At 39.4% G+C, this 25851-nt stretch overlaps 2 protein-coding genes across 2 annotated transcripts; one reads left to right on the top strand and one right to left on the bottom strand.

The window, feature by feature from the left end:
- Positions 1–813: 813 nt before the first annotated feature.
- Positions 814–1173, bottom strand: LOC131438479 (protein chibby homolog 1). Its single transcript, XM_058608541.1, has one exon. The coding sequence runs from the start codon at positions 1171–1173 to the stop codon at positions 814–816; it is 360 nt and encodes a 119-aa protein (XP_058464524.1).
- Positions 1174–1243: 70 nt separating this feature from the next.
- LOC131438471 (calcium-binding and coiled-coil domain-containing protein 1-like) lies at positions 1244–21841 on the top strand. The gene is made up of 5 exons (XM_058608532.1): positions 1244–1863; positions 2158–2428; positions 20169–20704; positions 20823–20887; positions 21093–21841. The coding sequence occupies exons 1-5, from the start codon at positions 1519–1521 to the stop codon at positions 21301–21303; spliced, it is 1428 nt and encodes a 475-aa protein (XP_058464515.1). The 5' UTR covers positions 1244–1518; the 3' UTR covers positions 21304–21841.
- Positions 21842–25851: the final 4010 nt, after the last annotated feature.

Raw genomic sequence — 25851 nt, 5'->3', positions numbered from 1 at the left:
TGGAAAACGACTATCGATCTGTCAAAAATAATCATGCTCTCGAGCAGGGTTATTTTTGACAACATCAAATTAACCACTCGAGTGTCAGATTTTAACCAAAAGTTAAAATTAACCGCGAAATGGTTCACAGCCTAAGTAACTAATGATCTGTTTTTCCAAGTTGACAAATTATATTTCATGTGTTTTTCTGATATTGTGGATCTTTTGGCTGTTTTTGATAGCGATCCAAGGATACCGTAAACTGTGAAAATCTCTCAATGATTTCCGGACGCCTCCGAAACAGATGATAAATTTGAATCCGTACATAACGTACATTTGTCATGCACGGTTTTAACCATGCATTATTTCGTGTAGAAACACCAAGTAGATCCAATTTCTATAATTGCTTCGAAAGCATTGTAATCAATCAGCCAACCACAAACCGTAAAACCGTAAGCAGTTCGAAGTCAATACTAAGAGAGTTGTCTACAACGAACAATTCGAAATAATTACTGCAGCAAAAGAACAATGTCAGAATGACAGCCGAAAAAGATGCACAACGAAAAAAGAAATTCTTATGTAATGGAGGAAAAAGACTTGCCTCAAGCCTTTTTGTGATTAACAATACTCTACACTACTTTACCGATTGGAACAGTTTTCAATTAGCTTGGAATCGATCCACAAAGAAAGTTTCACATTGCAGATATCCTTATCCCCCTGCTAATTACATCTCTAATAAACCTTGACCGTCGCGGTGCACGGGATGTGGTTCCAAAATCGCTAACAAACGAACAAACCTCCAACAACCTGGGAGCATTCAGTGGAAATTTATTTTTATTGACCTTTCATCGCGTTCAATTCAATTTCTTTCTCCGTTAGTAAGTCAAGCAGCACGTCCAGCTTCACCTGGCAGAGATTATTTTCCTGCTCCAAAGTTTTCACTCTCCGTTTCATCCTAAGCAGATCGTCGATTGCGGTCGTGGACAGAGCACCTCCGGCGGCGGCACCGCTTCCCGACGCTTTGACCGAACTCATCCAGACACCATCCACGAAGCACAGCTGTTTGTCCAGCAGATTTAGCCGGATAGATTTGAAGTCGTCGAGGTCCTCCTGCTGCGGCGGGCATCCAATGTTCAACCGTTGGGTTCGCGGAGGTGCCACCTTAGGTGAAAACTTTTTAGTGAAGATTGGCATTACACGAGGATTAGCTTTTTTTTTCTTTGCTTCTTGCGTCGACGATTTGTTTTCGTCCACTCCGAAGAGTGTTTGTGTTTGACAGCGTATTGATTCGCACTGGGTGGTCAGAAAACCGGGCTTGGGTTTGAGCGCAAGTCCTTTTCGCGAGGGGTGTCAGTCGTTACCATGCTTACGGTTCACGGGTTCACGTTGCTATGGCAGTCCAATAGGAACCAAACAAATATCGGTTTTATTTATGTAAACTGTAATTAGAATGTCAACCTAGGGAGGTTGATAAATCAGCCGGTGTACGTTAGATTTATTGATATAGTGTTTAAACTAAAATTACTAACTGGAACGGTAATGTCTAGTAATTCAAATGATGAAAATCAGCCTCGATTGAACGGTCGTGAAAGAGTTACCCACCCGGCACCGGCCGAGCCTGATCCAATTAGAACCATCGATGACCTGTACCGAAGCATACAGCAGGAAATTCAATTCTACAAACAGGAACACGAGACTATTAAAGCTGATCTCAAGCGGCTACTTCAGAGTGATCAAATTGCTTGTTCACTAAGTAATTTACTGCCCGGTTTAGATGGTGAAAACGATAGCGATGAGATTGGTCGGCATGATCAGGAGCAATTCAAACGAGTCTCGAATGAAGTGATAAACAATTTGAAGAATCAATTGGATATTGTTTGGCAGGTAAGCTCAATTTCTCGCCGTAATCAAACCGAACGACGAAAATTGCGTGCTTTTACCTTCAAAAACATATTCGGAATTCAGTTTGGCGTTTGCTGTCTTGTGAAAAAAAAACACACACACACCCATCGCTATCCGGTGCATGCTCAAGTATCTCCCACGTGTGTGTTCTCCGACGAATTTCATCAATAGTCTTGCTGTACGCGAAAGCACCACCACCCCTCCCCCCGGTGGCACTTGCACGTTCGCTTGCTTTCGAACAATTCGAATCCACTGCTAGTCTCATTCCCATTCCAGGAAAAAAATACACTCCAGAGTCTGTGGAAAAGCTCTCAACGAACAATCCAAATACTCGAACTGGAAATAGGCGAATATCGCCGGCAGCTGAAACAGCCGAAAAGTATACACGTCCTGCGGCAGCAATACGCGGCGGCACTCCAGCTGCTCGAGCAGAACCTACTGACGCTGCGCTCAAAATTGAATCAACGAACCGAGGAAAACAAACGCCTGGAGGCAACCGGCGCAACCGAGCGGGAACGCTTCGAAGCTCTGGAGCGGGATTATACTGGTAGGTATGTTTATTCTGTGTTTGTGTCTTTCCCGCCTTCGATGTTTGCTCCGCAGCGTGCTAAACAAGAAAATATCCCTCCGAACGAAAAACTGATTAAATTGTACCAACGTGGTGAAACTTCAAAGGGCAGCGGAATTAAATGGAAGTGAATAAAATATGATAGGCGCTGTATGACAAATTACCGGTATTTGAGTTAGACTCTTGCAAAGCTACAATAATTGTATCGTAAATTAAAGTTCGGTGCTTTGTCTTGCATTGTTTTATAATGGCAGAAATCCTAAGATAGAAAGTATATTTTTACTAATTCAACAACGTAAACCGTTTTTGGAGAGCGAAGTAAAAAGTTGTAGTCTGCAAAAACTAAATTTCTGATTTCTTGCGATAGATGGCTTTCTATGTTTTGTGTGGCTGTTTTGAAAACGTTAAACCGTGTCATTTCATTTGACAATCGCGCTCTGATTCTTCGAATTTGTGAAATGAGTTGTGATTCGCCCATCTTACAAAAGTAAACAAATCGAATTTCTCTCACCTACTAATAAATGTTTCAAAATCCTACTCAAAACCTCAATCTTAGTAATACAAAGAACTATAAAAGGCGAAACTGTCATTCCATTTGTTTACGTAAATTTCGCCCGCCGTGTTCCATGCCAACAAACAGGGCGATACTTCAATTGCTAGTAAGGAAGGGCGAAACTTTTTATTTTCTTTATTATAGATGGTTTCCGAACCATTCACAACTGGAAATAAAAAATTCAAAAATTGATCCGACAATATACGATAATTTATAAATAGGATTTGAAACCAAAGTCGAATCATTCATCGACGTTTTTCTTCACTTGCTAAATTGAGATTTCTAATATTCACAGAGAAATAACAGTTCGGCTGAAAAGTTCGTATCGTTTAATAGAAACACACATTTTTTGCCAAATTTCGTTTTTATTATTCAACATAATTGCCATCAGAGGCGATACAGCGATTATAGCGATCTTCCAACTTTTCGATACCATTTTTGTAGTACGATTTGTTCTTTGCCTCAAAATAGGCCTCAGTTTCAGCGATTACCTCTTCATTGCTTCTAAATTTTTTACCAGCGAGCATTCTCTTGAGGTCTGAGAACAGGAAAGTCACTGGGGGGCCAAATCTGGAGAATCAGCATGGTTTTCATCGACTTGTGACACGGTGCATTGTCTTGATGAAACAAAACTTTTTTCTTCTTCAAATGAGGCCGTTTTTTTTTAAATTTCGTCCTTCAAACGCTCTAATAACGCTATATAATAGTCACTGTTGATGGTTTTTCCCTTTTCAAGGTAGTCGATGAAAATTATACCATGCGAATCCCAAAATACAGAAGCCATAACCTTACCGGCCGATTGTTGAGTCTTTCCACGCTTTGGGTTCGGTTCATCGCGTGCAGTCCACTCAGCTGACTGTCGATTGGACTCCGGAGTGAAGTGATGGAGCCATGTTTCGTCCATTGTTATATATCGACGAAAAAAATCGGTTTTATTTCGATATAACAGCTCCAAACACTGCTCAGAATCATCAATTCGTTGTTGTTTTTGATCGATTGTGAGCTCCGATTGTGAGCGGCATCCATTTTGTACAAAGCTTTCTCATATCCAAATATTCGTGAATAATATGTCCAACACGTTCCTTTGATATCTTTAGGGTGTCAGCTATCTCGATCAACTTCACTTTACGGTCATTGAAAATCATTTTGTGGATTTTTTTCACGTTTTCATCGGTAACAGCCTCTTTTGGACGTCCATTGCGTTCATCGTCTTCGGTGCTCATTTGACCAGTACGAAATTTTGCAAACCACTTACGAATTGTTGCTTCGCCCGGTGCAGAGTCTGGATAACACTCATCAAGCCATTTTTTGGTATCGGCGGCACTTTTTTTCATCAAAAAGTAGTGTTTCATCAACACACGAAATTCCTTTTTTTCCATTTTTTTCACAATAACAAAAGTAGCTTCACTCAAAATGCAATATCTCACAAACTAATAATCAGACAGCTGTCAAATTTATACACGTATCTTTTGAAGGTTGGTACTAACTGAAAATGGTATGGATTTAATTCTAGTGGCGCCCTCTCATAGAAACGATACGAACTTTTGAGCCGATCTGATATTTCGATTTTACCGCGTGCGGCGTTGCTCCGGCGAACGAAAATGGTTTCATCATGCCGATTTGCAAGCATTATTGGATGAAGATAATATGCAAACGCAACGACAGCTTGCAGAGGCACTGTCACTTGAATAGCAAGCAATTTCCGAACGCCTACGAGGAATTTTACTCCACGACAATGTATCTTCGTTCAAAATATGCGGGGAAGTTTCCAGTAAGAAATACTTGACCATGCGGCTTACTCACCAGGTCTGGCCCCATTCGACTGCCATCTCTCTGCCCCGTTGAGTCACGCAGTTTTTGAGTTGCGCTTCAATTTTTACGAAATTGTCTGTTATATGTTAATTCAATCCAAGATGCATTTTTTGTTCAGTTAATTGTTAATTTTTCTATAGTTGTAGCTTGCTGTTTATATTGAGAAAGTTCTCTCTTCACGAGAGCCCAATACCGCTCTTTAGATCCCATCCGGGCAGTTAGAAGAATTCACCTCTTTCGGTACAACATGAACTCCATTCGCTTTATACAATTCCAAAATATTTTTGGCGTAGTGACAAGATACCAAATCCTACCAGAATCGCGAGAGAGCGCCATGGCTGCATAGGAATGGTAAATATCGTTCTTTAGGCATTCTTCACGGTAGTTTTCTTTGTTCACCGTTTCGGTTGCGATGAAGCTTTGAATTGCTCGACTACAGCTGCATATTCCCTGTCAAACAACATATTGTGTTGAGAAATTTGGCCTTTTTCGTTTTCTTCATAAAATGCTCCCCTACTCCGTTTCGTTGCATGGCATTGAAAAAGACATTCAGGGAAGCTGCTTGAAGTCCATTATCACGCAGGCAAACCTCGCCTAATATTTGCAGCCTAGGTTTTTGCCGCCATATTCTGTTTATAATCACGATTCGGTTCAGTTTTCACCTTGAACCTCTTTATACTTTGCAGGTGCTTGAAAGTATGCACGAAAGTTGGAGATATTTATATTTACATTACGTACCGAAAGAGATAGTCTCAATATTTGCTTCATTTTCGCGTCCTTCCGTTAGTTCCTGAGATCCGTTTTTGTTCCACTCCCAGCCTTCTTGGTTGTTGTCAAGCGTGTATCGAAAGATTTAACAACGTCATGGACTGTGCTTGCAGGAAAATCAAGCTTTTTTTGCAAGTTTTCCTACTGACAGATCCGGTTTTTCATAGCGACCGCCCGCAATTGCTTTTCGTACCCAGTGAAATTTGTCGACCCGTATAAGTCCGATCATCGGCCCGATTATCGGACCGATTGAGCACGATATGGGGCCGATCGTAGCGCTTCGATCGGTTCGTCATCGGACAATTCTGCACCATTTGCATCAACCGCGTCGCCCTGAAAAAGCTTTATGTTTACATTATGTATCGCTAGAGAAACAGAGCGAAGGAATATCAAACAAGGCATTTTCGAGCCGACGTCTCCCCGATAGGATGTGAAATACATTCTTTTGTTTCGATCATAGAGGCTTTAAACTTAAGGTCATTCGCCTCTTAGGGCCAGAAAAACTCTGGTCCTATGTTCGGAGTTGTAAATCCAACCCCGATATATCCCATCCCCTGAGTATCAGACATCCGCTCTCTGCTTTGGTATTTCTTCACTTTTTGTTCTACCGATACACTCTGTAAGCTCGAAACGCAATCAAAAGCTTTCTTGCACGATGCGTCCGATGTTCGGATTTACTGGGTACTTGCTCTTCTTTCGACGCCATCTTTGATCTAAAAGCTTGTTGTATCACAAACAATTGATTTCACACAATGATCTGACATACGTTCATCAGTTTGCGGAATATTTCACGAATTTTGTTAAAGTATTTCCAAAGTTTTTCGTATTTCGGGGTGTCCAGATTTTGTCGCGTACGCATGAAAAGCAGTAGTAACTCGTTAGTCAATAAGTCCCTGGTCTGACAGACAGATGGCGTGTTTTTGGCTTTGTCAGGCCAAAGTATTATTTACTTAATAGTTTATGATGTTCGTATAGCAGCGTATTATTTGTCATTTTTGTCAAACTTCGGTATTGATTGATGAACAAGTTGACAAATTATGGCAGATAGATTTCTAGTGCTACTCCATCGAACTTTCAGTAAATGGAATTTTCACCGAACTGACCACTGAATAATCTTTTTTAAAGGTTACAAAAACTATTACCAATGACCGCAATAAAACATTTTGTGTGTACTTACATACAAACATTCTCTTTAGGTTGGATCTCTAACATACCACAACGACGTTAGTTTTGGAGTCAATGTCTGAAGGAGGGCCGTTTCACCACAAAATCGCTCACCTAGTATTTAGTTTGCATGATAAATGCAATTTACATGGCGGATTTCAATGGCTTACCTCGTCTCACAAATTCACTTCATACTCTTTCGCATTTATGGTGAACTTCAAACTGGTTTATGCCGTTTAATAGTTGTTCTTTTTGTTTTTTTTTGTTGAATCTGTTAAGTCTTCTGCAAATGTAGGCTGTTGTTCATATTTACTAGTCAACTTGCACCAAGTTGAAATTTATATATTTTTCAAAATGTTATTCCTGTGAGTAAATTAGGTGAAAAACTAGGTATTACAGGGTTCTCCATCTTTTATGTCGGTATTTAACAATAACTTTGAGAATAAACAATCGATTTCTATAAGTGATATATTTTTATTCAGTTTGGTTCCTTAGATTTTTTTGGACTAGTTTCTGAAAACAATATCAATTAAGTGGCCATCTTTATTAGCCATTACAAAATAACACTATTTCAGCGCGTGTGAATCGATCCATGGCAAAAATGGTACTGAATTGACGTTTCCAAAACATATCTGATGCAATCGCTCGGTTGGTAAAAGTTATTCAGCGTTTACATACCGACATCAAAGATGGAGCTTCCTGTGCTTCCAACCATCATAGTACCTTCTATAGTCCACTTTTTCGTGGATTCGGTATGACGTAGGTTGCCATAAATTAATGTCGTTTTCGCTTGATGTCAAACCTAACCCAGTTTCCACTCTAACTGCTGTCAAACTGTTTGTTTGAAGTCAGTTTCGAACCTAGTTTCAACGTTGTTGAACTGAAAATGAAGTCAGTTTCGAACCAGGTTTTTAAATCAGTTTTACTCAAACCCTCGTTGCTAAGTGCGAAATCAACACAGTTTCTGAAAAGTGTTTGTTTGATGAAACTACCCTGGGTCAGTTTTAATTTTCTCAAGCGAAAACGACATAAGTTAAACTTTGTAACAGTACGCACTACCTATTGTACTACTCAGGGTGTGATGAAACAACTTAGAAGATAACCCGGTTGAACAGACTGTACGCGTACATATACAAAATGACATTTAGTTTTTGCACGAAAATGACATAGCCTCATAAATTGAACCGAATGAACTTCGTTCGACAGCTATCAGTGGTTTGTTTACATGTTCATTCTGTATCATTCCATTCTGTTCCATATTATTCTTGTATCATTCTATTGTGTTCTTTGTCATTCCAGTGAAAACAAATCACCGATAGTTGTCAAAGATGAATTAGATTCATCGACAGTTCAAAATTTTACGGAAAATAAAAACGTAGTTCTACATCAAACTTAACATTCAAATATCACTAAAAGTTTTTTTTCCGTTTCACGTGAACTTTCTTGCAAAGGGAAGATTAGCTAACTTGAAAGTCTGCTTTGGCGTTTGGCGTCAATCGTGTTCATTTAAAAAAACGTGCACGTTTATCACACATTTCTTGGGTATATTTGATATCTATGCATCCAAACGACGGTTATGTTAGTGCTTTTAAAAGCTCATATCGTGCTGAATCCAGTGATTATTAAGTGTTTTAATTGCGTGGAAAATGAAGCTTTAATTTCGTCTCCGAAATGAATTGTCTGCGCTGGGCTAAGTCAGTTAAAAAAGTGGGGCTGAAATGGACACATAACTTTCCACTTGATACAGATATTGCACACTTCGAAAAAAACCTTGTGATTTTACATCTTATTAGATGCACATAAATGGAGCGTCGCAGTTCACGCAAATTTACGTGGAAGAACATTTAATATTCACCCTTATTCTGAATAACGACGTATCGTTTTTTTTTTATCGTATTTCATTCGTATTCTTAATATAGTGATTTTCACTGTCGGCTAGAAAAGATTGCGATTTTTATTTATTATTAAGAAAACTTCAGTCATAATGAATTCATATTGATAATGCGTATGTGGTAGATTACGGCTACAACTTGCACGGATTTTTTAGGCGTATGCTATTCATTTGACATAATGTACGATTCAGACGATCCACCTCCTTCCGTCACAGTCACCGGAACGTCAGCTTCCATCAAAATTAGTTTAATACTTTCTTTATCAGAACGTTCACATGCTCCGTCCGTCAAGACGTTCCGTGACGGTGACGTTACGTGTGAATGGCTTCATAAGAATGCATGTAATTAATGTTGACGGAGATTGACTGTGACAAATAAAGACGGATCGTCTGAATCGTACATAATGGTTATTTTGTGCTTAGTATGTTCCCTTTTCATTTATATTTTGTATTCATCGACGCCTTAGTTTTCAAAACCTCGTGTTTTATTCGATTGTGCTATTTGTCTACTCTAAAAAGTTGGTCGTCTTTGACAGATATACATTTGTTGATGCTTTCGATGAATAATGAAATAACAACTGTCGCTAAGGAATTTTACCAGTTCAAAATGCAATTTGCCTCAATCCAACAGCCGATTAATTTTTCTTTTGGCTTAATGCTAGTTAATTTCAATACAACAGACAGCGAAGGGGTTGAAACAACTGTCCAATTCTCTGGCAGCGATGCCAAGTGAAACTTTAGGCGCCTGCGTATTAGAAATGGTCCTATGCGACCTCAATAGTTAGAAGTATGACGAAAAAACCAAACGAAAACCCTACAGTAATAGCAAAAGTCATTAAAAAGGACGATTGTTTATAAAACTTTCGAAAATCTGCAAAAAAGTCGGCTTAATTGCAAAGTCTGCTAACAAACGAAATTGCAAATTTACATACCAATCTGCAAACCTGGCATCAGTGGCTCTGACGCTCATTATTTCGCTATCCTGCGACGATTCCGTCGCATTCTATGTCCAGCTGAAAACCACTATAACGCTAGCTAAATCAAAGGTAGCTAGGATTCGATCGAACCAATTCGATCGAAAAACCAATACGTCGTTACTCAGAATAAGGGCGATTGTGTCTGAGATTGCATGAAATGAAATGCATTGTAATAAAAAAAAAAAGAATACTGATAGCAACCACCGTGACTTGAACCGAAAATCATTGGATCGCAATGTATGTCTGTTAATCGACTGTACCACAGAAGCACACATTTGATTGGTGGTCAAAAGGTGCATTTGAATTCATACAATCGCACGTGCCAGCAGAATGCAAGTTACAGTCGAAATCAGTGAAATTCAAGCTAATTTAACATTAAGTCGTCATAAATGAAATTTGCCGTCATTTGACAAATTAGGTCTTAATGAATTACATCGTATAATGGATTAAATCACCTGTGAAATTCAAATTTTGTTGGTGTGATGGTATCAACACACCAAAATGATTCTCGGTTCAAGTCGCGGCGGTCGCTATCAGAATTTTTTTTCAGTAAATTTCATGTTATGGAATTTAAGACACAATATTGAATGTTCTTCCACGTAAATTTGCTCCATTTATGTGCATCTAATAATATGTAAAATCACAGGGTTTCTTAAGGTACGATTACATTAGCCAGTTTATTTGCACAAACTTGTGCAGTTTGACTGTAGCATAGTGTAATCGGTTCGCAGTTGTCTGCACGCAGTCAAAATCGGCTTGAGTGTCCATCTGTATGCAGTCACTTTGTGCAGATTATCTGTGACAATGTAATCACAGTGTTATCATAGTTGACAGACAAACAGTTGATGACTGTACAGACGAATTTGACTGTTTCTGAAACGGTTGTGCAGAAGTTGTCTGCCACAGATTCTATGACAACCAAAAACTTGTTTATTACATCCAAACACAAAGCAAAACGTTCCAGCACCAGTGTGAGAAGTGAGTACACGTGGATTTCCCCAAGAGGGTTGGTTTCGTGATCAATTATTTTCTAATGTGTAGAAACCAGATAGTAATAAAAAACCTGTTTTAATCCACCTAGTGCTGTATTGATGGCTTTCTCGTATTACTCATATTGTCACATTCTCATATATGTGGTATTCTTCGAAATAATTTTTATTGCTTCTTGAAAGAAAACAAAAAAAAAATCAATTAGCACAACCAACAAAATGAAACAGTTTTGCTATTGCAGGTACTTCTGCAACCGGTGTAAATGAGGTCGGTTTGAATGACCATATGTTAACATGACTTACAAACTGTATTGATTTTAGTCAATTTTATAAGATTTTATATGATTCGGCCATCGTACTTTAAACGAGGGTTTAAATTTTAAATATTTATAATTTTGGAAATGGCAAAAATGAAATTTCAAACACCAAGCATCCGCGCAAAGTTCAGAAGCTCAGGAGTTTTGGCCTTTTATTTTCACCTAAATTTGTGAATATCAGTCAAGCGACCTCTACGAAATGTGAGTGAGTTTCATTTTTGAGTATATGACCACTATTTCAGAATCAGGAAGCCGGGAATAGCCCAAGGCTCCTTGTATATGATGCTGTGGCTCTTTAGTTTTATACACAAATATTGTTTATTTTACAAAAAAGTACTTAAAATCGATCGAAATCGATTAACGAGTATTGGTCCCCAATTCTAACTCTTAACAACGTGTACTAGCTTCTCACCGAACCGCGTTGTCAATGTCGTCATTTCTGGTCGAAATAATGAAGCTTATCGCATATTTCGTAGAATTCTTAATAGAAATTACTACTGAATTTTTCGAGCTCCTCCTTCACGATAAAGTGCAACGGATCTCCAGAAGCATAGTACTGGAACGTTTTGCTTTGTACTTGGATGAAATAATTATGAAAAATTAAATAAAGAATTAATGAAAAAAGTATTAACTACTCCAAATTAAAAAATGCTTAACGGTAAAAGAAAATGTACTTATTTGAAATTTTTTCTAGATTTTGTAAATATTTACCGAATTTCCAATAGCTTATCGTTCGTTCATTAGTTTGATAATTGAATTGATTACAAAGCGTTTGGTAATAAAATTATGGATCTGTCAAAATCTGAACTCTGCCCCAAAGCGAATTCATACCGTTATACCATATTTGAAAGAGTTTGGACTGGAGACAACCTTCCCAAAATTTCAACTCTTTAATTGTCATATTTACGGAGGTAGGATGATTCTATCGATTTTCATTGCATTTGATTTTTGAATCTACTACTCCATTTACAATATATTGAAAATGTATTTGTTGCGTGAAAAATACTCAACAATTGTGAAACATATTTTTCCACGCTTTCGATCTCGGTGCCACTATGGATTTTTTTTTAGTAATAGAAGATATACCCGTATGATGTGAGCGTTAAGACACAAACGTGTAAATAATGAACATATGATGTGAAAGAATCTCAATTTTTGTTGTTGTTATGACATCTGCTAAACATATCCAATATACATCATAGCCATAGAACAAACAACATCGTATGTTTTCATCATTCAAAAATTGTCGAATTTTGTATTAGAAAGAGATGGTTTGGGGAAAGCATTAGAATTATGTTTGCATTTGAAGAAAAATACTGCAGAGTCAAATCAAAATCAGTTTCAAAGTTCAGGAAGGATACAATCAAAGCATTTTACTGGGAGCTTCTCCCTCACCGTCGTATTCATTCATTTCTGTATACTATTTGTATCAAATGACACTAAATCAGTGAAAACCAAGCTATCGAATAGCCACGCATTGACTTTGCACCATTTCAATTCCTACGAAGTCGAAAATGGGATGTCTGATTGTAGAGGTATCCACAAATTCCCAGAAAGATGGTCACTATTTCGACTATTTTTTTGTCATTCAAAATAAACGTTTCATTTTAACAAAAACACGCTCACCTCATACTTGATTAATAAATAATTTTTAGCTACTAGCTAATTTATACCTATTTTTGATATTTATAAAAAAGGTAAAAAAAACCGGAGCACATTTATATTTCATCTTTAATTGCTTCCAAACACAACACACCAAGTAGCAACGCAACGAACTTCCGTTTGTGAGACCAGATCGATATTTTATCATAATGCAATATTCCGTGAAATGTTCTCTGCCCCACAAACTTTCTTCCAATGTGATCACTTTTTGCAGAAAAACTGCAATAAACAGCCCACTCCCTATATTTAGGTCTGTAACCAGTTTTATTTGTCTGATCAATGTAATCACAATACAGACATGCTCAAAAAGTCTGTCACAGTCAAACATAACAACTGTCAAAGTATACATTGCCGTTTCAACCTTCCGAGTGAACGGACGTGCTTTGTGTTTACTGCGAAAGCGTTGAAAACCAGTGCCGTGTGTGATAAAGTGACCGGACGATCAAAACTAGATTGCTATTGTGTAATAGACAATAGTGCTTTTTCCTGTGAGAGGTTTTATGCACATTATATACTGAAGCAGTGTATTGTTGTGAGCGGACGATCGAAACAGTACCGTTAGCCGGTGATTGTTCGATCGATCAAAACAGGCCCAGCGGTGTACGTGATATCACTGTGCGGATTAAAAAAGAGTGTGCTTTTTCCTCTCGGAGGTTTTTTGCACACCATCGCAGCGGCGATACGCCGATCGACGAGGGCTAGGCCTTGGTGGCCCCCGTTGGATTTAAGTTAAGTATCATTATTTAGTTTTTTTTTCCTTCCTGCATTCGACTGTTCTATTTCTCCCCGATTCACTTATTTCTGTGCGGAGGTAGCTCCGCAACATGTCTAGTGTAAATTCTGACCCCCCCGTTCCCGATGATCAAATGGAGACTTCCCTTGACTATAAAAAGTCTCGCATAAAGAGCTATCCGGATGGGCTCGCACTACCGGCCGGTCCTTATGCGGTCTATTTCCGGACCAAATCGAAAGAAAAAAAATTAAATATTTTAAAAATATCGCGGGACCTGTCCTCGCGATACAATACTATAAAAAGTTTTGATAAGATACGTCCAGACAAGCTCAGGGTCCTGTTTACCAGTTCAAAACAGGCTAATGAGCTCGTTCAAAATGATCCTTTTACGCGGGAGTACCGCGTCTACGTGCCAGCTCGCGAAGTCGAAATCGACGGTGTGGTCACCAATTCGAGTTTGACTTGCGAGGACGTTCTTAAGTACGGGGCGGGTTGTTTTAAAGACCCCTCACTTAAGAATGTCAAGATACTGGATTGCAAGCGATTGCATTCAGTATCGATCGCCGGGGATGGAACAAAGTCCTATCCCCAATCAGACTCTTATCGTGTGACCTTCGCCGGTTCTGCTTTGCCCAACTACATCCTCTTGGACCGGGTTCGTTTGCCTGTTCGCCTATTCGTACCCCGAGTAATGAACTGTACTAATTGCAAACAACTGGGGCATACAGCTACCCATTGCAGCAATAAGCCACGTTGTGCTAACTGTGGGGAAGCTCATGCGGACGGCTCTTGCGGTAAGGATGCTGAAAAGTGTCTCTACTGTAAGGAGGGTCCGCATGACCTCTCTGATTGTCCCGCTTACAAACTGCGAGGTGATCGAATGAAGCGTTCCCTAATGGAGCACTCCAAGCGTTCTTTCGCAGAGATGCTTAAAAGTGCCACCCCTCCTAAACAGACAACGAACCCATATGCCTGCTTGTCAACTGACGAGAGCGATTCTGACGACCCTTTGGAAGGTCCATCTTCGGCGGTCCCTCATAGCTGTAGGAAAAGAATAAATAAATCCTCTCATAAGCTACCTAGTAAGGGTTCGAAGGTGTCTTCCGAAGGGCTTCGAAAAGTTACAGCTAACGGGAATCGGGACACAACACCGAAGCAAAAAGCTCCTGGTCTCGGAAAACTCAATTCCGAGATGGAATTCCCACGACTTCCCGGGACTACAAAATCCCCAAGCGTCCCAGAAAATCTACCAGAGAACCAACTAGGTGCTGGACTTATCAAGTTCTCTGATGTTGTGGACTGGATTTTTACAACTTTCAATATTTCAGACCCTCTTAGAAGCATTTTAATTGCTTTCATGCCAACAGTAAAAACATATTTGAAGCAGTTGACTGCAAATTGGCCCCTTCTCTCAGCGATTGTATCCTTCGATGGCTAAATCATCCACCGAGGTCACGGATCTAATCACTGTTTTACAGTGGAATTGCAGAAGTATCATCCCAAAAATAGATTCTTTTAAGTTTCTAGTAAATGATCTGAAATGTGACGCATTTGCATTGTGCGAAACTTGGCTAACTTCTGAAATATCCTTAAACTTCCACGATTTTAACATTATTCGCCTGGATCGAGATGTTCCCTATGGAGGAGTACTTTTAGGGATCAAAAAGTGCTATTCTTTTTATCGAATTAACCTCCCCTCGATACCAGGTATTGAAGTTGTCGCATGTCATGTTACAATCAAAGGTAAGGACCTTTGTATTGCTTCCATCTACATTCCCCCTAGAGCCTTGGTTGGGCATCGGCGGCTCAGTAATATCATAGAGCTCCTTCCCGCACCGACGTTGGTTTTAGGAGACTTTAACTCACACGGTACGGGATGGGGCTGTCTTCACGACGATAACAGATCAGCTATGATCCATGATATTTGCGACAACTTCAATATGACAATCTTGAATACGGGAGAAATGACACGGATTCCTGCACCACCAGCAAGACCAAGTGCGCTGGATTTATCCCTTTGCTCGACATCGCTACGGTTGGATTGCACGTGGGAGGTAATTCCTGATCCCCACGGTAGTGATCATCTACCGATCGTAATATCAATCACCAGCGGCTTAAAACCATCGAAGACAATCAATGTTTCGTATGACCTCACACGAAATATTGATTGGAATAGCTATGCGACCTCGATATCTGAGAAACTTGAAAGAACTCTACAACTTCCTCCGGAGGAAGAGTACACGTTTTTGGCTGGCTTGATTCTCGATACTGCGATTCAAGCTCAGACGAAACGTGTACCCGGCGCAAAAACTAACATCCGTCCTCCCAACCCGTGGTGGGACAATGAGTGCACAAATTTAAACGCGGAGAGAGCCTCCGCGTATAAAAAATTCAGAAAAAATGGAACACCTGATAATTACCGGAATTACGCGGCGTTAGACGTTAAAACTAAGAACTTGATTAGAGCCAAGAAACGCGGTTACTGGCGTCGGTTTATAGACGGCTTAACGAAAGAAACATCTATGAGCACTCTTTGGAACACAGCCCGACGAATGCGCAACCATAACACCACGAATGAAAGCGAGGAATACTCCAACCGCTGGATATTCGATTTCGCTAAAAAAGTATGCCCAGACTCTGTTCCGGAACAGAAGATCACCCGCGCCGCGACACCAAATACAAACGAATCACCGTTTTCGATGGTAGAGCTTTCACTTGCACTTTTGTCATGTAACAATAAAGCCCCGGGATTAGACAGAATAAAATTCAACTTGTTGAAAAATCTGCCTGACCCCGCCAAAAGGCGCTTGCTGAATTTATTCAACAAGTTCCTCACGGGTAATATTGTCCCACACGACTGGAGACAAGTCAGAGTTATCGCCATCCAAAAACCAGGGAAACCAGCCTCCGATCACAATTCGTATCGGCCGATTGCTATGCTTTCCTGTATCCGGAAATTGTTCGAAAAAATGATTCTGTTTCGTCTAGACAATTGGGTCGAAACTAATGGTTTACTTTCAGATACACAATTTGGTTTCCGCAGGGGCAAAGGAACGAACGATTGTCTTGCGTTGCTCTCAACAGAAATTCAAATGGCATTTGCTCGTAAAGAACAAATGGCGTCAGTTTTCCTAGACATCAAGGGGGCTTTCGATTCAGTTTCTATAAAAATTCTATCTGAGAAGTTGCATCAGCATGGTCTTTCACCAGTTTTGAATAACTTTTTATATAATCTATTGTTCGAGAAACACATGTACTTTGCACATGGTGATTTGTCGACAATACGATTCAGCTACATGGGTCTTCCTCAGGGCTCATGCTTAAGCCCCCTTTTATACAATTTTTACGTAAGTAATATCGATGAATGTATCAACACATCTTGCACGCTAAGACAACTTGCCGACGACAGCGTTGTGTCTATTATAGGACCCAAAGCTGCCGATCTCCAAGGACCATTACAAGATACTCTCGACAACTTATCATCATGGGCTCTTCAAATGGGTATCGAGTTCTCTACGGAGAAAACTGAGCTGGTTGTATTTTCGAGGAAGCGAGAACCAGCACAATTACAGCTTCAACTAGGGGGTGAAACCATAGCTCAGGCCTTCACATTTAAATATCTCGGGGTCTGGTTCGACTCCAAAGGCACCTGGGGATGTCACATTAGGTATCTGAAACAAAAATGCCAGCAGAGAATCAACTTTCTTCGTACAATAACCGGATCATGGTGGGGTGCCCACCCAGGAGACCTGATCAGGTTGTATCAAACAACGATATTGTCCGTGATGGAATACGGATGCTTCTGCTTCCGATCAGTGGCGAACACTCATTTCATCAAGCTGGAAAGAATTCAGTATCGTTGTTTGCGTATTGCCTTGGGTTGCATGCAATCGACTCATACGATGAGCCTCGAAGTGCTGGCAGGCGTTCTTCCACTGAAAAACCGGTTCTGGGATCTCTCATATCGTTTGCTCATTCGATGCGACATTTTGAATCCTCTGGTGATTGAAAACTTCGAAAGGTTAGTTGAGCTTAATTCTCAAACCCGTTTTATGTCCTTGTATTTTGATTACATGGCTCAGAATATTAATCCTTCTTCGTTTGCTTCCAACCGTGCTCATTTCTTGGATACTTCTGATTCTACTGTGTTTTTCGACACATCCATGAGAGAAGAAATTCGTGGAATTCCGGATCACGTGCGCCCTCAAGTGGCCCCAAATATTTTTTATAATAAATTTAGAACAGTCAACTGTGAAAAGGTGTTTTACACTGACGGATCAAACAGAGAACTTTATCTGAACGGTCTTATTTAATATCGTTAGTCTGGGTCCCTTCGCATTGTTCCTTTCCGGGCAATGAAAAGGCAGACTTATTGGCTAAAGTGGGCGCATTGGAAGGTGATATTTATGAAAGACCAATCTGCTTCAATGAATTTTTCAGTATTTCTCGTCAGAAAACTCTCGAAAGTTGGCAAACTTCATGGACGAATGACGAACTGGGACGATGGCTACACTCCATTATCCCTAAGGTATCGACGAAACCTTGGTTCAAGGGGATGAACATGAGTCGTGATTTCATTCGCGTTATGTCACGGCTCATGTCAAATCACTATACATTCAACGCACATCTCCGGCGTATCGGGATCGTGGAGAACGGGCTCTGCACCTGTGGCGACGGTTATCAGGACATCGAGCATGTCGTGTGGTCGTGCGTAGAGTATCGTGACGCCAGGTCGAAGCTACTGGAATCCCTCAGGGCCCAAGGTAGACCGCCTGAGGTGCCGGTTCGGGATGTGTTGGCGAGTCGGGATAGTTCATATATGCTTCTCATATACCAGTACCTCAAACACATTGATATACAAGTGTAATGTGTTATTCCTCGCTCAGAAAATATAATCTCCACCTACAGGTTCGACACTAACATCCGCCCGATTCTCTCGATCCCCGTCCCTGTTCACCATCTTCATTGGAATTAACAAGATCTTTTTTTTTGTCACTAACTTTTTCGTTCCCCTTTCCCTGTTTTTTCACCATCTCGATGGCAACTAATTAGATCTCTGTCGTTTTCAAACATTTTGTTCCCACACCCCTTTTTTACCCCGTTTCCCACAATATTTACTTCTTTTTTTCATTCTCTTCCGTAACATCACCATCACCGGAAGACCGCTCCAGTCAATGACCAGCATGCGGGCCACCCGCCGGGCCTTCGTAGCCTGGGGGTGTTTCCCGCGGACCCTCACGGACCGAAGAATGCGGCCAACATAGAAAATTACCATCGCCATCTGGAATCATCTCATCCTAAATTCAATTCACCGGCCACTACCGATCGCCAGATACTATATTACATAATGATACTACTCTAGTTTTAAGTTAGACGATAATTAAGATTAGTAAATACCCTTGGCATCTTAGAGCTTAAGCAGTGTGCCTTAATATTATATTATATTATTGAATAAATAAAAAAAAAAAACTGTCAAAGTATTGACTGTCGGCAGTCAAACTTGACTGTTGCAGTCATTTAACTGTGAATAGTGTGATCACATTGCCAGACCAAATATAAACTGCCGAAAAATTACTTGTCTGTTGCTAGTGCAAGTGCGTGTATTTATAATCTGTTTTATATCATTTATTGAAACTAAATTTCCTACGTTCATTGTATGTAGCGCCAGTTTCAGCATAAATTATTTGGTACAACAGGGTGTCAAGTTTCAACATTACCCACTGTTTTCGTTCTACATTTTTCTGTGAAACTTTATAATCCGGTTTGGCCTCGCGATTTCTGTAATTTTGAATTGTGGGTTGGTCAGTTCATCGCTACTTGATACGAAAAAAATAAAATATTATTTTTCCAAGCTTACGCTCCAAAAAAATTGAATTTTACAGGTGACTTAATTCCTCATACGATGTCAAATGACGGCAAATTTTATTTGTGATGACTTCATGTTAGATTAGCTTGAAGTGTAGCTGAATATTGAGTTAAACCCTTGTTATAATGGGTGTTTCGCTCCATTTCCAAAAAGTGTCCGGTTTAGCCCTGGACTCCTCTATGATAAAAGCAAAACTAGTTTAAATATAAATCTGCACAATAAGAACAACCGTAGTTATCGTTTGCGTGGAATTGTTTGATTTTTATACTAACGCTAAAGGTCCCAGTATACCGTTGTTATCTTCTCACGTGAAGGCATACGATAGGAACATGAAAACCCTTAATTATTTTACCTTCTGATTCCCCTTGCGGTTCGATATAACAAAAGCTAATTCCGTAGTTGAAATGCCTATAGAAATGAGAGTAATCGGAAAAAGGTTTGCTACCTGATCTTGCACCGTAATTTGTAAAATCGAAACTCAACTATTTAAAAATTCTATTCTCGAGGAAAAAGCATATAAATGTTTACTCTTAACACACTACCGAACCGTGATGATATTGTACATTGTTTCACGAAGGATAGTAGCGTGAACAACTGGCTGTGATTGCTCGCGAAACGAATTCAATCCCCGGGATTCATGTGTCCCAACAAATTTTTTTATGATTGCTGGCTTTCATCCAAACATTTTGAGCTCTTTTGAGAAAGCATACAATATTCCTTTAAAAAACTATGTAATACGAGGGTATGAGGAGAATGTTGTAGCAATTGATGGCTGCTAGCCAGGCGAAATCCGGCCCTGCTGTTCTCGGGAAAAACTGGCTCAAATCACATTTTCAACAGTCCTCACAGGAAATTGGCTTTCAATTGGCACCGGCAACAAAAACTTGTCACACTGCATTAGAGCCGTAGATTGCACATCAAAATTTCTAATGAACTTGTATCTTTTCGCGCTCCATCTCCGTTCCCGTTCGCTCGGATGCGGTGAAGCACTGCAGTCGGAAGCCCGTCAGCTTGAAGCCACCGTCGAGGAGAGGCGCGGTTCCGAATCTCGTCTAACCGCGGAACTCGAACGTGTCATGAAGGAAAACGCCGACCTGGAAGCACTGCTGGATCAGGCGAACGCTCTGGCTCGGCATCACATGGGTCGGGAAAATCTGGCGCTAATCAAAGTGCAGGAAGCCCTTCAAATTGCCGATACGGCCATCGAGGAGAAAAACTCGCTGCGCCTGCAGGAGGAAAGTGTTCGGGAGGAATGCAATTTTCTCGCGTCAACCATCGGGCAGGTCATGGAGGAAGCGGCCCGCAAAGTTGAACTGGAAATGAATGCCCTGAAGGTGGGCTACGAGGGTCGAATTGGGACGCTCGAGCAGCAACTAGAGCAGCTGAAAGGTTTGCTGGAAGTGCAACAGCAAAAAACCAGCCAGGCGGAAATGCGGGCAGCCACGCTGGAGGAGAAATTCAAAAGTTTGATTGTGACGAATCAGAATCTGGATGCGGACCTACATTCGGCATCCAAAATGATCGTAAGTATTTTACTTAAATTTTTTCTACTATTGTAATGATGAAGATTATGTGGTTCAGTAATTAGATACAAGCGTGACCCATACGATTCAAGAAAATGTATTTATTATTCTCTTGCAGATTGAAATGGAACTGAAGTTGGAAGCATTCCAGAAGACAACGACTAAGGAACGGGAAATCAGCAAGTAAGATTCTGATTTTGTAATAACATTTACATTAGAGAGAGAGAGGGATTATGAATAAACCATCAATTTAATAATGGCTGGTGCACGGCAATAAATTATACGTAATGCTCAGTTACACATTTAGTGAGTTTTATTGAACTGAAATGAAATTCAAATTGATATTGTTTTCTTTGCTTGATTTCTTCCTCGAACTATCCGATCCCAGGACGAGCCAGGAGCGGGAGCATGAACTGAGGAAGCTGCTGGAAAGCAATCAAGAGCTGCAGGAACGCTGGAAGACGGAGATGACAGCATTGACCAATGAGTTGCAGTGTAAACTGAAAGCACTTCGACGGGAAAATTGCATGCTCAAGGCGGAAAACAATCAATTAAAGGATCAGTTATTAAAGGCGGAGAACCATGAGCTGAATTTATAACAGCCAGCCACAGCAACGAAAGAAGAGGGGACGGATGACAGGCTTCCGGGATGACAGCGTGAACCTATTTCATCGCTGCAAGAATCAGCATCGTCATCTTCGTCATTGCTAGCACCATTTTCAAGAAGCTGTGCCATCGTCAGGATCAAACCACTCGAGGCTTAAAATAGGGTCGTATCGTGTACGCAGTATTAGGGTAGTGGGTATCGAGAATATTGAATGTGATTTTTTTAGATTATTCTGAGTTGGGTATAGATGTAAATTTATGGCTTTTCTTGTGTTTTGACAGGGAGTTTGATTGTATCTGATTTTAGTGTTGTGTCGTGTAAAAAATGTTTTTAATAAAGAAAATTTCTTTATAAACTAATGGTTGATAGTAGAAACACAATAAAATGGAATGAGGAAACATGTCGGCTGTAATATTTTTAGAGCAGTGTATGGACAGATAAGATTTGGATAAAATAACCACAAGTTGCCGTGGCATTAATGATCTTGTCCAGTTTTTACAACGACTGAGTGGAAACATATATTGAAGAAACAAAATGAAGGAGAAACTCACAGAAAAGATGATTTTTTGAGATGATGACACTCAGTGACAGGAATCGAACCTGCGTTCCTACGCAATCCGTACATATGCGTTACCATTTCGCCACCCTAATCCTGTGATAGACACGGCTCTACTACACGAATGGGTCTGGTAAGCGTACATCGAACATGGGCCCTTATTACCGGTATCACTACACGGTGAAAAGTGTAATGAATGTAAATTTTTATTACGGAAGTCGCTTCAGAGACAAAAGTAATTACTTGGATGTACTTGATGTCATTATGAACATCACGTCACCAACATTTTGTTAAAAAATAAGTTTTTTCCACTACATGTCAAGTGAAGTGACATGTAAGTGAAGTGAATGTGAAAGTGAAAGTGATACCGGTAATAAGGGCCATGGTCTAAATCCTAGCCGCCTCACGACCGGTATCATATATTCAAACATCATCTCTGTTCATCAGACGACAAACACTATTCTTCTCGCTCTATACCTATTCTAACCGCTGAAGCACTGCGTCAAACCAACTAAAAATCAATAAATCGAATTTAAGCTGGTTGTCGACACAAATTTATACAGATAATATCGCTTGGTTTACAAAAGAGTGATTCAACACTTACATCGCATATTGCACTACATTCCCGAAATCAAAAGTATCAGCAAAAATACAATTGAAATTGACTCTAGTTCAGTTTTAGACAAAATATTCGCATAGAAAAAAATTCATGTTTTTATTAATATTCAGCCTCATTCGTATTCCCGTTTACGTTCGAATCAATCACACTTTTAAACATCGTACATGCATAAAAACAACGTCCATCCAACTTTAAACTATCAGTACTGGTACAGATTTGAGTTGTAAATAAAAATCTTTGATATCATTTGTTATTTGACTTGTTTTTTTCACTGATTTTGTATCATCATGCTTACTTACGTCCGTATCGACCATACGACGAACACATGCTTTCGAACGAATGCGAACAAGCCATTCTTGTTTTCACTCGAACGTGTACGTACGCGACTCCGGTGCAAAAGAAGGATCTGCAGCGCAGGTAGTTTTTTTTTAGGAAGATTCCAAGCATCAAGGAAGTGACGAATGCTACATAATAAATAAATATCGTACTCAGGACCAATTTTATTCAAGTCGGTAAATGAAATTTTCAAATTAAACTTCGTGCAAAGTAAAAAAAGCATTTGAAATAGCAGTCCGATCAGTAGTATCTGCGATCTTAGTTGTTGCATTTTTCTTGCATTTTTGTCATGTTTTCGATAGCCTACATATTTATTTCATTGGTAAAATCATGCATTTGATATAAAATAAAGCATATTTACCCATGGCGTATTTTCCATAAAGTACTTAATAGATGCAAAATTGATGCGTAAAAACTTTGAACCTCGCATATATTCAAAGGCTCCCCAGAAAAAACAGCATTTTACTATACTGCTATGCTTTCTAAATGATTTATGCAAAACACAAATTTATGATTTGATTACAAATCACCTTTAGATTCGAAAATAATTTTGTTAGAGATCGGTTAAACTTTTTTCAATGTGTTCGAACGGTTGATTCGCAACATTAAACTGACGAATCGAAACCACGGCATTTCGCCTATTCGTCCGTAAACGGGAATGGGACATTTCGTTCGTACGAATGATGTTCGAATACACGTTTCGTTTGAAACTAAAATGGCATACATTCTAGCGTTTCGCATATGGTTAATCACATGAATTGGACTGATTACATCAAGGCTTAGCATTTATTTTAAGAAGTTTACTGATATTTGAATATTTTGTGGCAAACGATTCGCGTTCGAATTCATTCGAGTGAAAACAAGAATGGCTTATTCGTATTCGTTCGAAAGTACCCGTTCGTCGTATTGCGGATACGGACGTAAACAAGAATGAGGGTGATTATAAAGGGATTCTTCAAAAAATTTATCTTTGAATATTGAATAGGAACAAAAAAGTCTTTTTGGTCATATATTTGCATAATCTTTTCGATTTTAAACAATTTTTGCCCAAGTTGATAGGAATTCTTCGTTTTTTGAATTTTTGCTCTACACGAGGTAAATTGTAAATTTTAAGCACATCTCATCCTGTTGTTTCGGAACCGGAAATGAGATCCGAACAAATCCGGTCAAAAGCAGTCTATTTTTATATACGTTGGCTCTTTTGAGTCTAAGTTTGTGAAAATCGACCTAGTTGTTTCTGAGAAAATGAAGAGAGTTCCGTTTTTTTTTTAATTTTTGACAGCTATTTCCGGTACTTCCGGAACCGGGAGCTGGAAATCGGCATAGCTGAAATCAGTTCTTTTGGCCAGCAACTAGCATAACATATAAATTGTAATAGTTTTGAACCAAATTTAGAAGGATTTTTACATTATTATTATTATTATGTTGCTTTATTAACCCTCGGCTTTAACCTTACGGTCATTTGCCGAGGTAAGGATTTTTTTGACATTTTTTTTGCATTATCGCTCTATATGACAGGTTGTAATTTCGTACACACTCATATTTATTTCCGAGACCGGAGGCCGGATCTGTATCAAATTCTACATCAACTTATGGAAACATAATACTTTTCATTTAAATCTGAGTTCGCGAAGATCGGTCTGGCCGTTTCGGAAAAATTGGAGTGATTTTCGGTTTGGAGCACACGAGCACTTTTCCGGCTCTTCCGGAACCAGGAACGTTGATCCGGTATACTCAAAGTCAACGTATTTAATCATAAACTATCCATACCTGCCTAATTGAAGAATTATATGGCTATTTGAATGTATTTAGCTAGATTTTTTTTTCTTGTCATACATAAAAACACGCTCCTGAAAAAGAGATTTTTATACTTATCAGCCTATAATTCTGAAAGCGGAAGTCTTTCATTTGAATCCAAGCTTGTGAAAATTGGATGGGCGTTCTCTGAGAAAATCGAGTGCACTTTTATAGTTCATTTTGCACATTTCACTCCAAAACTCCCGAACCGGAAATCGGATCTTGATGAAATTTTATAACACGCTATGGGTCTACAAGACCTTTAATTTGAATCTGAGTTGAAATAAATCGCTTGAACGATCTCTTAGAAAATCGAGTACACTTTTTCTTCATATTTTTGCACATTTTACTGTATTACTCCCGAACGGGAAGTTCGATCCGGGTAAAATTAAATAGCAATCTTTCATTCGAATCTAAATTTGTGAAAATCGGTTCAGCCATCTCCGAGAAAATCGAGTGCATTTGCACATGCACGCACATGCTCGCACATACATAAACAGACATTTGCTTTGTTTGTCGAGCTGAGTTGAATGGTATATGACATTTGGCCCTCCGGGCTTCCATTGAAAAGTCGGTTTTCACAGTGATTGCATAGCCTTTCTATATAAGAAAGGCAAAACGCGCTTTGTCGGTTACGTCATTTATATAGCGAACTGTTTTCTATGTAATTTTCCATGCATAAATATTTCGTACGCAATGGCAATAAATAAAGACCAGGGCCAAACTCTAGATAAAGCAGACATTTACCTACCAAATTCAGTATTCTCGCACTAACAATTCTCGCTGACTTTTAGGTTACGTTTCAGGTGTAAATGACAAAATCTTTTTGCTTACTTCCTCTTTAAATTATTACGGTACATTTAGCAGTCCTTTTCTCTAACGATTAGCGGAGAATAATAACTAAAACTATCATCTTTTAATCTGTACTAAAGGAATTAGCCAAAAATACAAGAATATTCCGTGATAATTGAAAGAGAAAGTAAACAAAGAGAACCTGTCATATGCACGTCTAATCTAATCAATTGTTCATCGAGAATTATATGCAGCTTTCTCTATGGTTAAATTTATTGAATTTTATTTCGTAATCCAAATGTAGACAACATATAAATAACATATAAATAAACAATAAAAAATGCACTATGGGAACTCAGTCTTGTCGTCTTTGTCGATTTAGTTGGTTGCAAACGGTAACAAGTAAAATTTGTCAAAATAATGAAGCGGATTTTTGTAAT

The sequence above is a fragment of the Malaya genurostris genome, chromosome 1 (genome assembly GCF_030247185.1).
Source record: "Malaya genurostris strain Urasoe2022 chromosome 1, Malgen_1.1, whole genome shotgun sequence".
Classification (NCBI taxonomy): domain Eukaryota; kingdom Metazoa; phylum Arthropoda; class Insecta; order Diptera; family Culicidae; genus Malaya; species Malaya genurostris.
This window is presented reverse-complemented; position numbering and strand designations above follow the sequence as displayed.

Excerpts from the sequence above, each read along its gene's own strand:
- LOC131438479 (XM_058608541.1), bottom strand. The coding sequence starts at position 1,173 with ATGCCAATCTTCACTAAAAAGTTTTCACCTAAGGTGGCACCTCCGCGA.
- LOC131438471 (XM_058608532.1), top strand. The coding sequence starts at position 1,519 with ATGTCTAGTAATTCAAATGATGAAAATCAGCCTCGATTGAACGGTCGT. Across the intron at positions 2,429-20,168 it reads TCTGGAGCGGGATTATACTG|CACTGCAGTCGGAAGCCCGT; the intron begins GTAGGTATGTTT and ends GATGCGGTGAAG. Across the intron at positions 20,705-20,822 it reads ATTCGGCATCCAAAATGATC|ATTGAAATGGAACTGAAGTT; the intron begins GTAAGTATTTTA and ends ATTCTCTTGCAG.